At 36.7% G+C, this 18187-nt stretch overlaps 1 protein-coding gene across 1 annotated transcript in view; it reads left to right on the top strand.

The window, feature by feature from the left end:
- aldh1a2 (aldehyde dehydrogenase 1 family, member A2) overlaps window positions 1–18187 on the top strand; it is a 43940-nt gene that overhangs the window by 1625 nt on the left and 24128 nt on the right. The window contains exons 2-4 of the mRNA XM_056461549.1: window positions 13768–13872; window positions 14468–14608; window positions 16801–16930. Of these exons, the coding sequence (XP_056317524.1) occupies window positions 13768–13872; window positions 14468–14608; window positions 16801–16930 (376 nt within the window). The remainder of the gene's footprint in view (window positions 1–13767; window positions 13873–14467; window positions 14609–16800; window positions 16931–18187) is intronic.

The following is an 18187-nucleotide window of genomic DNA, read 5'->3' as shown; positions in this document are numbered from 1 at the left end:
CTTTCAAATGTAGACTGAGCAGAGCCAAGTTTTTTATTATTTGTGTAAGTCTTAAGGTAAACCGTTTTAGCAAAACTCCTTGGAGACTTCTTAAATTGTGTTTTCTGTGCTTTTAATGAGCAGCTCTTTATGCCAGAGACATTGAGTTATGGAAATATCATTAATGGGCATACTTAACTTCTCATTCCTATCATTGTCAACCACTTATGCAAATACTGAACCACATCCAGTTCTGGCATTTAAAGGAAAATGATATCAAGCAGGGAAAGGTAGAGGGTAGCAATTATGCAGGCTATGTAGGCTATATAATAATAATAATAATAATAATAATAATAAAAATAAAAATTTTTATTGTAATAAGTTTTTGTGGACATCTGGTTTTCATTCATAGTGGTAGAATTTTATTAATTTTATGATAATAATGAAAACTATTGTTTATAATTGTTTTTATTTATTACCTCAATATTTAAAGTGCTGCATTTGATAAAATGTCTTATTTCGGTAATGGAAGGTGTTTTTACTCATGGAAAAAAGTCAAATAACAAGTTTTGTGCATTAAAATTGCAGCAGCTTCGTGCACCACCAGTTCTTAATTGTATTTCATTTTTTTGCATCTTTGTTTTATAGTGGATTGTAGGGCTGCACAATATATCGTTTCAGCATCGATATCACAATGTGGTCATTCACAATAGTCACATCGCGGGATGTGCAATGTTGAGTCTGGATTATAATATGTTATTTGCATGTAATTTTGAGACCTGTTGTCCTATGAGGATTTTAAAAGTGTTCAGGCAATTAGTTTTATTGGATTATTTATTTTTGCTATATTTATTTACTATTATTATTGAATTACTATTATTTTTATTCTTTAATTAATGTAGCTGAATACTGTTAGACTCTGAAAATGATTAAACACTGTTTATTTCGATTGTCATTTTGTCTTTTTTGTATTTATTTGTTTTAAATTTGTTTATTAGATTTTATGCAGATGTACACGCCTACAGAATCATCCCAATCAATCTAAAATGATAAATTCTTTCAAAAATAGAGATTTCTATTATTCACATCGCAATATATATCACAGAGTAAGAAAATATTGTGATGTGCGATTTTTTCCAATATCGAGCAGCCCTAGTGGTTTGTGTTTTTCATTAAGCAAAATGTGAATAATTATATTTATTATATTGCAAAATTGCTACAACTTGAACTTTGTGCTCCACCAGTTTTTATTTTTTTTGTAGTGGATGGAGTTTTTCCTCATGTTAAATGTGAAGAGCTGGAAATATTGCACAATAAAATAGCTTTAAATCATGGACTTTGTGCTCCACCAATTCTTCATTGTTTTATAGTGGATTGTAGAGCTGCACAATATATCGTTTCAACATCGATATCGCACCGTGATCATTTGCAATAGTCACATCGCGGGATATGCAATGTTGAGTTATATTATAATTTATCATTTGCATGTGATTTTGAGGCCTGTTACCCTATGAGGATTTTAAAACTGTTCAGGCATAAGACATTGTACCATTAATAACATTAATGACGATAGATTTTATTGAATTAATTATTATTACTATATTTCTTTACTACTATTATCGTTGAATTACTATTATTTTTATTCTTTAATTTATGTAGCTGAATACTGTTAGACTCTGAAAATGATTAAACACTGTTTGTTTCGATTGTCATTTTGTCTGTATCGTGTTTATTTATGCTTTTAATTTGTTTATTAGATTTTATGCAGATGTACATGCCTACAGAATCATCCCAATCAATCTAAAATGATAAATTCCTTCAAAAATAGAGATTTCTATTAGTCACATTGCAATATATATCACAGAGTAAGAAAATATTGCGATGTGCGATTTTTCCAATATCGTGCAGCCCTAGTGGATTGTGTTTTTCATTAAGCTAAATGCAAATGATTATATTAATATGTTGCTAAACTGCTACAACTTGGACTTTGTCCTCTACTTCATCTTTTGTAGTGGATGGAGTTTTTCCTTATGTTAAATGTGAAGAGCTGGAAATATTGTACAATAAAATTGCTATAAAGCACAGACTTTGTGCTCCACCAAATTATTCATTGTTTTATAGTGGATTGTGTTTTTACTCATGCAAAAAAAGTGAATTATTAGAATATAATACTGCAAAGTTGCTACAGCATGGACTTTGTGCACCCAGTAAACTTTTCACCTCAGGTTTGAACTCATCACGTGACCGTCACTACACCTGTAACACTGTGTATTTGCTTTGGACTTGAGATTAAGTGCACTGATATAGGCAACTTATCTTCCCTCTGCCCTGCCATTGCACATTTACAATTGAGCTTCCGCTTATCACTTACACCAATATTTCTCAAAGTCCTGTTGTTTGGTGCAGACACCTGAGCTTAATATTCGCTTTACAGTCTTCTAGAATCTCCTGTTGACTCCACATAGCGTATAAGAGAGTGTTTGACTGGTCACGGGAGAGTTAGTCTGTTGAAGGAGTTTTCTCTTCTCTCTTTCTCTGTCTGCTGGCCCACTGGGCTGATAATGGCACTAAGGAAGCCATAAATTTGTCTCCGGTGATCGCTGGTTATTGATGTTTTCTCTTCTTTTTTTCTCCCCTCTTTGGATGGAAGAGAGAAAAGGAAAGGTTGTGTTGATAGGTGTGTATATCAGTGTAATTGATTGGGACCCAAGAGTGTTTTTGAAAGGGAGGTGTTGGATTCCAGCAGGCAGGGTGATGATGTGCTCACACCATTCAGTTATAGCACATAAGTGAAGCCGACTCTTGAGATTACAACCTGGAAGAAGAAAGGAAACAGGACACAGACGATTACTCTCTCACTTTCCCCTGTGCAGTGCAATTGAAAATTGTGTATTTGGCTTAGTCAGGGGAATTTATTGATGGTATTGATAAAAAAAGGGAAGTGCAGATGATCTTTGCTATCCTGGGTTTTTTAGTGAATGTGGTTTAATGTTTGAAGGTATATTTCACTCATAGTTCAAAATTCTGTCACTGTTTATTCACCCTGGGACTCCAGATCCTCACTCTGTTGGGTTGTTTTATTCAGATTTAAGTAAAATATGGACCAACCCAATAGTTGGGTTACATTTTAAACCATTGGGTTTATAAATATTTTACTTATTTTTGGGGTAAAACAATCCATGGTTTATAGTTTTGGTGGGAACAAATATGATGAAATTTCGAAGACTTGGCCATAATAATGAACTAAATGTGTGAATATAGACCACAAAATCAGCCACGTGTCTCTTTTTTTGGATAGTTAAATGCATAAAAATAAATAAGCTTTCCATTGATGTATAGTTTGTTAGAATAGGACAATATTTGGTTCAGATTCAACTATTTAAATATGGAATCTGAAAGTTAAAAAACATCTAAATCAGATATGCCCAAAGTAGGGCCCGCAGGCCAAAGTTGGCACAATGATTTGGCCCACCATCCTTTCTGACAGTGAGAGTAATGGAAAGGGTTGGGGCGAATGCTTTTAACACAGAGTTCATCATTTCTAATTTGAAGTAATCTGTTTTATTTAATTATATAAATTACTGAATTTAAATGTTTCAATAAATGTTGTAAATAAATCAGATTTTTAAAAATGTAAATACTGCCACTTGACAACTAGAGGACTATGCAAAAGACATCGGTAAACAAATAAAAGCAAAAACTAGAGGAAGGCTGTTATAAATGAGGTTTTGTTTTTACTGTAGTAAGTTCATTATAAAATGTAAAAAAGCTATTAGTTAATATAAAGCAAATGTTTTCTAGTTATTAACATCATTAAACAAATTAGGAAATATAATTACCTTCTTTATAGGAATTATAGGATATTATAATTACTATAATTACCTTCGACCCACTAGCCTCAATCAAGTTTGGTTTTTAGCCCTTCAAAAGAAAAGTTTGGGCAGCCCTGATATAAATATTGAGAAATTTGCCTTTTAAAAAGTGTTCAAATTTTCTCAGCAATGCAATTGCTAATCAAAATCTAATCAAAAAGGAAGTTTTTATATGTTTGCAGTGGATCATTGACTAAATAACTTTACAAAGCATCTTTACTTAACATTTGAATGTTTCTGGCATAAAAGAAAAATAAGTCTATACAATATATTTTTGACTATTTCCAAAAATATACCTGTGCAACACACAACTGCATGGTTTTGTTGTCCAGTGTCGCATTGTGATTTATCTATTCGAAATAACATTTGATTAAGCAAACATTTTATTTTTATGGTCATTCTTTTACATATTTTGTTCAGTAAAAAATTATTCTGTCAAGTAACTAAAGTTGACACGTTCATCCAAACTCAAGCTAAAGTCAGTAGAATGTTGGGGACCATTTAAAATCAATTGTTAGCACAAATTAAGTAGACAGTATTACTCTAATGTGAGTTAACTGACATGCCATTACAAAGTTACTCAACAGAATGTCTAAAGGGGATCATCAAAAAAAGGGTTACCTAAAATGTCTAAAAAATCAAGATATTATTATCAATACAATAAGTGAGTCCAACAACATTGTTCTAAATATTAATGAGGGAACGATTTTTTACAATGGAGAAACTGTACAATATTTGTGTGCGTATGTGTGTGTGCTTTCTTTACTGAGAGGTTCAGGGAGGAAGAGACACTTGATAGCCATTTGTTGGACAAGTCTTTATATTATGAGAGCTTAAGCATCCAGCCAGGACAGTAGTGTGCGCTAAAGTGAGGACTTTTGTAAGCTAATCTGGGAGACAGCTTGAGTGAATGAGGTAGGCCTCATCAATCCGTCAGTGCATGAGATAGTACAGATGGGAGTCAGGGGGGTTTTCTGCTCTAGAAGCTGTCCAGCAGGGTGTAATATATGGCCGTGTCTCACTGTTAGGGTCAGTGGCCCTGACTTACGAGAGTCTGTCCCATACCTCTGGAGTTTTTCACTTCAAAACCCACCATTTCTTCACATCAAACAGCGGCCAGAGTAGAGCATACGCTGAGAAGCTTGATTTATTATAAGCGGCACAGTGAGGACTCTCTCTCTCTCACCCTCTTTTGCTTTGACTTATAATTTCCCCCCTTTCTTACGCTTGATCTTTTCTTTACATCTTCCTCATTGATTATCTTTGGCCTTTGCACTGCTTTTCCCCCTTTCTTAGGGACTAACATTTGATTGTGTTCATATTATTAGCAATATCATGCTTAAACATGCAAATTTATTTAAATGCAAAAAAGTATGACCTTTTTTTGCAGTTAAAATATATATTTTTGCTGCAACGCTTAATATGTTTCAGTTTATTAATAAATAAAACTAAAACAACAACAAAAAAGCCCCTAATATTATTCCTAACCTGTTTGGCTTTCTTTTTTCTTTAGACATAACATAATATTTTGAGAAATGCGCATTATTTTTGTTCATTCAGTAATACTGGAAAATACTGCAAACTTTTTTGTATCAAGTAGCGTCTTTTGTGCCACACAATAGATAGGAATTTGGGAATTATATAAATGCTGACAAAAACAACTTTCATTTTGGAAGTATTAGGTTAACATTAAATGTGCTGGCATGATGCCAAACAACATCTGAGGCTGTATCTCTGCAATGCTTAAAGATTTTGACACCAAATTTTACGTGTGTCATTGGCACCTCATACTGACTCTGACAGCGTCACCTATGGGTCAAGAGTTATGAGACATTCAATATTATTTAATAATGAAGCTTTCGCATTTCAAATTTAGTTATAACTTTTGAATGCATATTTTGACAAAATTGGTCTCAAATTATTCCTTGGGTCAAGCCGGCAACACAGACACCAATTATGCCATCGTCTGGCAAACTTCCTGTTGACCATCCTGATATCTTTCCAAATCGTTCTTTTACAAACTCGTCCTTGACCATGACAGCAATTTTCACCAGATTTGAAGCAGATCCTCTTCAGACTATGCTGACATAAAGTTATGGAATTTGTGTTGATAGGTGTTTTTGTTTTCTGGACTGACAAATATGATGGGACAGTAGCAAACTGTATCTGAGGCTGTAACTCTGCAATGCTTCAATATACTGACAACAAACTTGATGTGTGTCATTGTGACCTCACACTGAACACACCACATAAATTTGGTACAAGCCACCTATTGGTAAAAAGTTATAAAGCCATAAATCTGATGTAATCATTGTTTTCATTATTGTCTGATATTTTAAATAAAATAAACTTCAGATGTAGTCAGAACTCATTGTTTTTGATCTAATCAGATTTGATCTGATGGCGTCTGAACTGCTTTGTTCATTCTGCCTTTGGACTGCTTTGCTCATTCTGCCTCTAGACTGCTTTGCTCATTCTGCCTCTGGACTGCTTTGCTCATTCTGCCTTTGGACTGCTTTGCTCATTCTGCCTCTAGACTGCTTTGCTCATTCTGCCTCTGGACTGCTTTCCTCATTCTGCCTCTAGAGTGCTTTGCTCATTCTGCCTCTGGACTGCTTTCCTCATTCTGCCTCTAGACTGCTTTGCTCATTCTGCCTCTGGACTGCTTTGCTCATTCTGCCTCTGGACTGCTTTCCTCATTCTGCCTCTGGACTGCTTTGTTCATTCTGTCTCTGGACTGCTTTGTTCATTCCTCCTCTGGGCTGCTTTGCTCATTCTGCCTCTGGACTGCTTGGCCCCATTATTGCTGCTTACAGCTATATTTACATTTGTGATCACACTGTTGACCATCACTTAAACCTTAACTCACCCTTAAACCAATACCACCACACCATCAAACCTGTCCCTAACCCTACCCATATCCCACCTCAAGAGCACCAAAAGTGTTCTGTAATACATTATGAACACAGTAAATACATTGTATGGTCACACTTTATTTTGATGGTCATTTGTTGAATTTAAGTTATAGTGCATCTACGTGCCAACTAATTCTCATTAGCCTCAAGTAGACTGTTAGCTTAAAGTAAGGGTTGGGGTTAGGGTTAGAGTTAGCGTAAGTTGACATGTACTTGCAAAGTTTCTTATAGTCAGTTAAATATTTGTTGAAGGAGCAGTATCAACAGATATTAAGCAGACAGTCTTCTAATACTCAAATGGACCATCAAAATAAAGTGTTACCTTAGGTCCATCTATTATCAAGTGGGACCAAAAACAAAAACACATACGGCTAAAATAAAATGAATACCTGACACTCCTGACGATGCACAGAGGTCACATGAAACACAATGATTGACCTATGCCAGAGACTCAACATTCATTATTAACAGCATTATGGTTGTGTGTTGACCAAAGTGTTTTGTCCTCAAGCCACATGTATTTTTTTTAGTTCAGTTTTGGTTGTTAAGGGAAATGCCACATTTTTAAACCTCAGCCACAGGATTAGGTCCTGAGGGTCTATTTGTTTCCTGATTTAACGATAGCTTGGCTTGCATTTTATAAATGACCAAGGAACATATAATTTAAGCTAAAAATCTTCTTGAATGTTCTATTGAAGAAGAAAATTAAGTAACACTTAAGTTAGTTATTAACTACTGGTTTATTACAGGCCTATTATTAAGATATTAGCGGTTTATTAGTACTTATAAACTATGAACTACTTCTACACCCCTAGTCCTCCCAATATTTAAACCCCACTACTACCTAACTAGCTATTAATAAGCAACTAATTATTAGTTTACTGAGCTAAAGGTCTTAGTAAATGGATTGTTAATAGTGATTATTATACCTTAAAATAACAATTGACTCTAAGTTCTAAGATTTTGGGTGGTCTGAGTTATTCATCCACAATGTTTTCATTTTTGTCTGAACTATGCCTTTAAGCTCGCTCCTTTCCTGTAACATCAGTGATTATCAACATCCTAAAATGAACCCAGTTGCAAAGTGAAAGTAAACTTCTCTGGTAAAGATATGAAACTTCCTGTTCAAGCCGAGTGCCGTGCTGCAGGTGCCCTGTTTGGCTCCGGAATTCCCCCCTCCCCAAAAAAAGATAAAGCATACATATAAAAAAAAATCTTCTTTGCAATGGCCAAGAAATGTTTGCCATTAAATATCTCTCATGTGTCTGAGCGATTAGCAGGCGCTGGCGGCCAAACAGATGTTTCACTGGCTGTAGCGTGAGCTTTGGCATCCTCCGTCCCCGTTCCTGCTCCGCTTCCTCCTGCAGTTGTGCGAATGAATTCTCCAGAGAGCTCGCTGATGCAGATGAGAAACAGATCAGCATTCTACAACTGCTAGAGCCATTTTAAGTCACTACTAGCCCAAAAGCAGGCTCTTCTCTAGCACTAACTCTCCCAGAGGAACCGAGTCGACCTCCTGCTTTTGTGGCCGATAACCCTCTTTCCTGTGTGAAGTAATGCTGGTGATAAAAATCTCAGCAATAAGGAGTATAAGCCTAGTGATGCTGTCATCGTGTGCTGTGGGTCCCTCTTCCACAATCTGTTTATGATAGGCACCGCATATCTCGCCATCTAATTAGCTTTGCAGACGAGCGCAGTCAGCACAGAGAGACTGACAGCTTGAATAAAAAAACCTGGAGTGATTCTAAATGTTTGCAGCTGTCTTGTGCTGTGGCCTGCCTGCGTGTAAAAAAAATTTCAGCCTATCCGCTCTCTGTCCGCTTTCCTAATGGCCTGTAGTACAGTGTGTTAGCGTGGGACGAGCTGGCAGCGCTTCACTTTCTGTTTGTGTTCTGCATCAAGTGGCTGTTTTGTTTACAAGATAATACATTTTCTACCCTCCTGCTGTTGTAAACAAAATCTAGATGTCACAGCTTGACGGTTAGTTTTCATTTTCTTTCAGTACTTGAACAAACTGCTATATTGAGAAAGAACACTCTCTTGGAATGGATGAGAGTTAAAATATATAAGAAAACATTGTGGTATCTACTCTTTTTAAACTGTCTGATAGTTTGTAATGATAAGCAGCATCCTGAAACCTGTCACCATGAGTTTAAATTCAACCGCAGCTGATATTAAAGTTGTTTGACAATTGAATATAGTTGTTTATAGACTGTTCATTGACCATGTTCACACTTGAGTTGGGTTTGTCCATATTTAGCAATGCTGTAATTGGAATGTTTTTATGGGTTCATTTCTTTTAAACATGTTGTTGGTCACTGATGAGATGTCTCTTCGCAAAGGACAAATATGGATCATGGTGACATTAAAACAGAAAGCCTTTTATGCATTTTTGTCCATAAATCAAGCTATAGGGGAATTACCAATCTACGCATACCGGTTGCAAAACAAAGACCGGTTGCAATGGCAAACGTGCCATGTTGTGCGGTAGGCTGCCAAAATCGAAAGTACAAAAATAGAAAACATAAATTTTACCGTACACCACACTGCTTTTAATGCCTACCGCAGACGTCTTAGGCTAACAGCCATTAGAAGAGCTGAACGTCGTGAGGACCTAATTAAAAATGGTCGACTCTGCAGTTATCATCTTATATCAGGTTCACATGAGGTTCACGTTATGCTGAATCATACACATTACTCTTTTTTGATTGCAGCAATGATTTCAGCAAAAACAGTTAAATATGGTGAATTAAACTGCGGACACTGAATGCTAAGAATGAAATGTAAAAGAGTAAGTTCACACACCCTGCCGTACAGGTGCAGTTCGCTATTAGAATGCAGTTGTTTTGCTTGTTGATGATTACCCAGGCCTTGTACAGTTCTGTCTTCTTTCCTTGTCTTTGGCTAGGCAGAACCTCGGTTTTTAGCACTACAAAGTTTTGAATCTGGTAATCTTTTAATCATGAAACATTATTTCTTGCACACAATTGTTGGCATCCGAAGATTTGTAGGCCTTTAACTTCTTTCTTGTAAAATCACTTTGAGTTTCAATGAGATAGTTGTATATTTCGGGCTGGATGCTTGGCCATTTCATCTTATCCATTATCTATTGGGAGGGTGTTATCTCAAATGGACTTGTCAGACAAACGGCGCTCACTTTAACGTTAATTTTGCAGAATAACTGTGCTTATCAAGTGACAAGCTGTTATAATACGCTCTGAAAGCATTATGTAAATAATATATATAATATGTAATCAATATAACTTATCTCTAATACAACAACAAACTCTGTACCACATCGGATGTTATTCGCTGTAAATGCTAGCACTCCCGTTTTTTTCTGCAACATTGCTGCACATGCATCCTTAATGTTTACAAACATGGTAATTCACCTATTGAGTTTGTTGGCTGTTGGCTATTTTATAAGTACAATAAGTTACCAAGTATATTATTATGAAGTTATCAAGTTATATAAGCTTATTTGGCTTGGCCATTTGATAAAATGAACTAAATAAAGTACATTAAGACATTATAATCTGTAAAAAGCTATTTTTTTTAACTTTAGAGGCTTAAATGAAACTTGCAATGAATAAAAAGCACGTTTTTGTGACTAGAAGTATTCTGTTTCAACAGTAAAGAACAAATGCCCCAAAATAATGCTTAAGTGTAGTAATGAAGCACAATTGCTCAAGTCCTTTACAGCTCTGCTGAAGCCTCCAGCAGTGTTACGGCAAAAGAAGCGGTGATCAATATGAATTTTTGCACTTTTGCACTTGTGTTCTTATCCCTTTTCTTTAATCAAAGCCAAAGTATAAAGAAAGCTTGAGAGTTGATTTACTGCACCGGCCTGTCACTCTTTATCAACTTTCTCAATGGGAAGAGACAAAAGTCCGAGAGCCCCCAGAGCTCAGGGAAGACTGGGCCAAATGGCCTCTAATGGCCGTCTTTTTCTAGTGGTGATTTAGATGGTGGCCCAGTCCTCGGCTCACCCAGCATTCCCCTCATCTCCGTTCCGGGGTGCTGTAAGTGTGGGGTTACGAAGAGCATAAAGCTACCCACCATCTGCATTCTTCCCCAGCCCACTGGCCTGTCACAATCCGCCTCTGATTTAAGGCATTCCACCACAGTGGCCTCTATAAATTTTAAAACTAATTCGCTCCTCTACGGGGCTTTCTGTTTTTGTAACAGGCCCTCTGCTCGACGAGACCACTGACACTTTTATGAAGTGCTCCAAATGAGAGTCAGATTAAGGGTGGCCCCCTTAATGCAAGAGGCCTGTGAGGGAGGGTGAAGGGAGCCTGATGGAAATGTATCAGAGAGGATTCAGCATGGTACAGACTGATACCTACCCTGTCCAGGAGTGATTTATTCATGCCAATTTTGGAGCGAGACGCAGAGTGGGAGTAACTGAGGAAGTTTGAACCGCCTCCAAGTCAACTGGCATTTTATACCTGTTCTAAAGTAAACACGCCTCGTGCTTTACAGCCAATTAAATTGTACTTAGGCCTGTAAGTTTACATTAGTAAAGATGCAGGAGAGTTTGAGGAGGCCCAGGGCCCAGCTTCACTTTGAACTGGAGGTTTTCCTCCACACAAATAGCATGAGGAGTGAATGTGTGCATGTAGAGCTCAGAGCCAGCAGATGCTTTTACACCTTATCCGTCACAGCGTAAGCGGCTGAACATTGTGTGCACAAAGAAGGATGTATTTTCCTTCTCTACTTTATCGAGCTTGAAAAATCCATCTTTCTGGAATCTGAGGCGGTTGTTTTACGGGCTGCTTCTTTTAACGCATCACCAGAGCCAGAGTGCGGCCCGTGTTTTATGGTCTCGTAAACGAGCAGTGATGTTGTGAAACGTGCGTCTGTGTGTGTGTGTATCTCTGTGTTTGTGTGTGTGTGTATGCGCGCACCTATGCACTTATATCCGTGTGCGTGTTGTGTGTCTGATAGGGATTTATCTTTGCTTTTCCCCTTTCCCCCACCTCTTTCTGTCTGGTTGCTGGATCACTCCCAAGAGAGTGATATTGGGCAGCCCTGCAATAGCACACGGTTCCCAGAGATTCCTCTCACACCACAACCATGAAACACACAGGGAGAAAAAAAAGACAGTCTCTTGTAATTCTGTGCATCATTGTGAAGCTAAACTAACTTGCCGTAACTCCTAATGGGAGTCTACGCATGACGTTTTACTTAAATCCTATCCTAACACTTGTCTTAATTTGGTTCATCAGTTTGAAGCAATTATTAACTATTAACTATGCAAAGCATGTGCTTTTGCAAAATATGGAATAGTTTGAATTCATTAAGGTCATGTCAGCAATAATAAATTTTGACTGGGGTTTAATCAGGGTTATTGGAATGTTTTGAGCTCAACATGCAGTTTTAACTGATTCAGCAGGTTCATCATGAAATAATGTTAAAAATTAGTCCGTTCATAAGAATGATTCATTCATAAATCTGCTCTCAGTTTCTACAGATTAAATAAGGTACACTTATAAATTTGACGATATGTACACTCTAAAAAATCATTGAGTCATTTATTTAACCCAATGGTTGAGTCAAAAATATGGTTCTTTGTTGGGTTATTTTTTTAACCTTTATTGGGTTATTAATAATAGCTCAACCAGTTTGTATTAAATATTTGGTGCTTTGTTGGGTTATTTTTTTTTTACCTTTATTGGGTATAATAACTTACCCTTTAACTTAAAACTTAAAAACTTAACTTATAGCTTAAAAATTTAACAGTCAACTTATTTAACTGAGCTGTATTATTATGCCTACGTAACGTTGTTTTTGTATTATAACGTTTATTTAAGCTCTAACGCAATAATGTTGTTATTTATTTATCAAATTACCTCTCTGTGTCGTGTTTTTTATGTCCGTTTCACCAGCACTCTTAATTATTGATGATGGAAATGTGCACTTCATAGTCGATCTATATTAAACAGATGAAAACGCTTGAATGTCTGGAACTTAAAATGTACTGGAAATAAAGCATTTTCAATATTTTTGAAAATTGTTATTTATTTACACAGCCATGATTATTAAATTAGTGGGTAGCACAATCGCCTCACAGCAAGCAAGTCACTGGTTCGAGCCCCAGCTGGGTCAGTTCTGTGTGGAGTTCTCCCCGTGTTCGCGTGGTTTTTCTCCGGGTGCTCCGGTTTTCCCCACTAGTCCAAAAACATGCGGTACAGGTGAATTGGGTAAACTAAATTGTCCGTAGTGTATGAGTGTGAATGAGTGTGTATGGATGTTTGCCAGTGATGGGTTGCAGCTGGAAGGTCAACTGCTACGTAAAACATATGCTGAATAAGTTGGCGGTTCATTCCCCTGTGGTGATCCCACATTAAAAAAGGGACTAAGCCGAAAAGAAAATGAATGAATGAATGAACAAGTAATAGAAATAGTGATAACAGAATGGAAAAAATAACATTTAATCAAAATAACCTGATGCACTGGGTTAAATTTTATAAACCAATTATACAGTTATACAGTTATATAACAGTTATACAGTATGTTGGGGTATTTTTAACCCAAGTATTTTAACTGAGTATAGTGCAGTACAAGTTATTATGATTTAGAATGCAGTGATAAATATATATATTACTAATATATATATGTGTTCTTTGCAGTATTGCACTGTATATTAAGAATTAAAAATACTTTCCTTTTTTTTGTATAATAGTTTTTGTAATTGGCTGCATTGTTCATTTCCACATTTCAAATTTTACTATAGTTTTATGTCTTCTTGCTCATAGCACTTATATCAAACAATTGCTGGAAATACAATGATTTTGGGGTAACATTTTGAGAACATTAGAAAGTATAATATGCATTTAATGTTACTGGAAGAACATTAGTTCAGAACTTTGAGACAACCTTTCCACAACACAAAGGTACAATTCTGAGATAGATCTACATAACTTCCACCTTGTTGCTTTAAAAAAAGAGTCACTGCTGTGAAAACTAAACAATATCTTTCTTTTCTCTCTTTCTAGATTTTTATTAATAATGAATGGCATGATTCCGTGAGCGGCAAGGTCTTCCCCACATACAACCCTGCCACAGGAGAGAAGATCTGTGATGTCCAGGAAGCAGACAAGGTCTGTGTGTGTGTGTGTGTGTGTGTGTGTGTGTGTGTGGTTTCTTAGCATGCTAGTGTGTTTGTCAGCAGAGTGTGTATTTGGTAATTGGTCAAAGCATTGCCAGAAACAGGTTTGGCACAATTGCTCTGCTGGACTACATTTAGTCGTCCAGCACCGCTATTGTGCTTCTCACTTTCAGCCTTCACTCAGCATGAATAAGCATCCAGAACTGAAAGAGAGGGAGGGAAGGGGCTGTAGTTCAGTCTAATGTGGTTAAGCAAGCTAGAGGCTGTAGTTCCTCTCTGTAAATCAGGCAGTAAGTGTGGAAAACCAGAATGGATACAGGAAATAGAGACCCCCTGAACGTGCAACTGGGGAAGTCATTGAGACTCATCCGGAATGAATGGATTTAATTTGTCCCTGAGGTGGACAAACACCTGTTTGGAGGATAATGTTATATCATTAAATGTCTCTCTCTCTCTCTCTCTCTCTCTCTCTCTCTCTCTCTCTCTCTCTCTCTCTCTCTCTCTCTCTCTCTCTCTCTCTCTCTCTCTCTCTCTCTCTCTCTCTCTCTCTCTCTCTCTCTCTCTCTCTCTCTCTCTCTCTCTGTTAGGCTGATGTGGATAGAGCCGTGGAAGCTGCACGTTCGGCCTTCTCTCTGGGTTCAGTATGGAGGAAGATGGATGCATCTGAACGCGGGAGGCTACTTTTCAAACTGGCTGATCTGGTGGAGAGAGACAGTGCTTACCTTGCTGTAAGTACTCCATCCAACACTCTTGTCAGACCCAATGATCAAGCTTTTCCTCGCTAAAAGTGTGTTAGTAATGTACTTTACACTTCAAAATGACTTCCAGACTGATTTAAATATACATCTCAGAAACAAAACACTTGGAATTACACTTAAAGGTACAGTACACCCAAAAATGAAAAGTGTCATCATTTACTCACCCTCAAGTGGTTTCAAACCCTTCTGAGTTTCTTCTGTTTGACAAAAAAAGAAGTTGATTTGAAAAATGTTGGAAACCTGTAACCATTGACTTCCATGAAATGTTTTGCCTACTGTGGAAGTCAGTGGTTACAGGTTTTCAGCTTTCTTCAAAATATCTTATTTTATGTTCATCTGAATAAAGAAACTAAAGAAAAAGGAAAAAACATGGTTTGGGGTTACATTCAGTATGGGGACATGCGAGAGATCTGCAGAGTGGATGGTAACATCAACAGCCTGAGCTATCAAGATATTTTTGCTGCCCACTACTTTACAAACCACAGGAGAAGGCAAATTCTCATACTTCAGCCTCCACATCAAACTTCCTGAAAGCAAAGAAGGTCAAGGTGCTCCAGGATTGGCCAACCCAGTCACCAGACATGAACATTATTGACCATGTCTGGGGTAAGATGGAGGAAGCATTGAAGATGGATTCAAAGAATCTTGATGAACTCTGGGAGTCCTGCAAGAACGCTTTCTTTGCCATTCCAGATGCCTTTATTGCAGATGCGGTTGTCCAAGCTCATGGGAGTCATACTCAATAATTCTTTTCCACTGCATCGTGACTTTATATTCTATACTGTACGTTATTTCTGTTAAGTGACAAGACTTTTGTCTAAGCAAAGTCAGACCTTACTGTCCTAATTAAATCATTAAAAATCAAGGCATGATCATAGTTTATTTTGGTAAAATAAGCATAATCTACAGGACTTTGCCTATTATATAAGCCACTTCTGATACCAAAGGATCAACTAGAAGACAAGTTATTATTTGGGTAGACAATAAGAGTTTTGTCAGGTAGTGTACGTTAATATGTTTAAGTTGTACAAAGAAACATTAGTTTTCTAATTAATTAATTAGAAAAAAACGTTTTATATATATCAAGTTATGATGAGTTCAAATGCAAAAAAAGTGTAGTTTGAAATTTCTGTTGAAAATTAGCATTTTGCTCAGCCTCCTATGTTTATGCTGAGCTATTTTATTTTAAAGGTCATGTAAAGAACTTGCCTGATAAAAATGCTCGTTTTAGAAGAAATTTCAGATGGCATTTAGAGGTTTTTTTCATCTGAACTCTTCATAATCTTTAATAATAGGTTACTTTGAAGTTGGCATCTGTTGTTGGCATCATCCTGACTTCCTCAAATCACCATCACTCACGAACCAGGGGTTTTCTGGGCAGACTTAACACAAGTATCATTCTGGTCAGTGCCAGTTTTCTCTGAGTGAGAATCAGATTCAACAGGACAGAGCCATCTGAGCAGACAAAGACACTCACAACAATAAGCAAGTGTCTAATGAGTGGCCTGTCTGTCTGCTTGGGGCTTACTGAGGCAGGAGCTGCTGTTTTTCGACCAGTTTTGATTTGTCCTGCAAATATCTGAAAGCCATAATGATGACACATGACCTTTGGGTGCTAACGATCACTTAGGTCAGGAGCAAAATGTAAAGGTGAGGTATTGTTTTGTGTCGTGATTCGCTTTTATCTCCGCTGTTCTTCCATCGTGGACATCTGCTTTTACTTCCTTTTAGCAGAGATGTGTCGGAGGAGACATGAGCGCAGTGTTTGTCTTCATGCATGTAGCTCTTGCTGCGGCCATTATGAATAAATCTCTTTCATGTTACGGTTTAGACTTTGTCCTAAATGGACTGCAACAACAGATTTTCTTCATCTAGCTCAGAACAAGTGTCAGAGCGAATTGCTTTAAAAGAGAAACGCAATGTCCATGTGGTTACGATCACTCTTTATATCAATCTAATCCCACGTCGATAAGAAATCATGGCCGGCTGACGCAGAGATAACAAAGTCAGGTCTCTGGTGAGGGCTGTATGAGTATCATGTTTCTTTGGGGAGCAGATGTACGTGTGTGCTTTAGATATGCAGCATGGGGGGTGTCAGGTTCAATCCCTATGAGTGATTTTTCATCACACACCCACACTCTCATCTGCTTCTCTCTCTCCAGACCCTGGAGTCTCTGGATGGCGGCAAACCTTTCCTCCCCTGCTTCTTTGTGGACCTTCAGGGGATCATTAAAACATTTCGTTATTTCGCTGGATGGGCAGATAAGATCCATGGGTCCACAATTCCAACTGGTAAGATGATGCTAATCCGATCATAAACCTTAAACACACACACGAAATAGCATGTTAATGATGGGGGATTTTGGGGAGGCTCTGCACCCTAATTAAGGCATTAACCCCCATAACAAACGGAAATCAAAGCTACAAGTTGGAGAGTACTAAAATGTAAAAACAAAACCTTCCTAAAATTAAACTCTTAAAGTCTCACAGTAATCAGTACCTCTAAAACAGAAGTAAAACTTACTGTAAAATATTCAGGTTCCCAACACATTAATGTTCTTCATGTTGTCCCAACACAAATTGATTAAGATAACTTTAAGTGCATTGAACATAAAACAATGAAGTTGTCCCCAAAACAAAATTAAGAATTATGTTGGTTCAACTCATATTAAACAAGTCGATTGCACAAGCCGCAAAAGTAATTTAGGCCTTTGATAAGAATGACAATGAATAATATGAATTCAATTCAATTCAAATCAATTTATCTTTGTTTGTATAGCGCTTTTACAATGTAGATTGTGTTAAAGCAGCTTAACATAGAAGTTCTAGTACATTGAAATTGTGTCAGTCCAGTTTTCAGAGTTGACGTTTGGTTTAGTCCAAACACTGAAGAGCAAATCCAGAAATACTGCCATTACTTACATGGCACTACAACATGGATTTTCAAACACATCTCTTAAATATTAAACTTACATTGAACATTTACAAAATATACATTATAATTTTAAGTATGTAGAGTTTATTAAACACGTATTACAGTTATATTTAAACATTTTTAATCAATAATTAAAAATATTTAAAATGACTTAATTTAATAAGATTAAAACAATAGTATTCATTTCATTTAGCAAGGATTCATGAAATGAACACTACATGTTTTTTTTTTTGATTTAGGCTCATTTTACTACTCCCAAAGACTTAAATAGTTGAGTTTTACCATTTTGAAATCCATTCAACTGATATCCTGGTCTGGAGAGAGAAATTTTAGCTTAACATAAATCATTAAATCAGGTTGCACCATTAACATCTCACACTAAAAACAAATCTAAAAAGAGTTTTGGAAATTTTTCTTTTAGTTACATTGTGTCCTTAGACTGACAGAAAATGAAACATTGCTATTTTCTAGGCCAATATAGCCAATATGATACATGATGATCAAGTAAAAAAAGTGCTCCTGCCAGACCTGGAAACAAACTGAATGGATTCAAAGATGTTAAAACTCAACTGTTTAACTTTAGGGGAGTTTGTAAAATGAGCCTATTTCCAAAA

This window comes from Danio aesculapii, chromosome 7 (genome assembly GCF_903798145.1).
Source record: "Danio aesculapii chromosome 7, fDanAes4.1, whole genome shotgun sequence".
Classification (NCBI taxonomy): domain Eukaryota; kingdom Metazoa; phylum Chordata; class Actinopteri; order Cypriniformes; family Danionidae; genus Danio; species Danio aesculapii.
The sequence above is the reverse complement of the archived record's forward strand: the minus strand, read 5'-3'. Positions and strand labels throughout refer to the sequence as shown.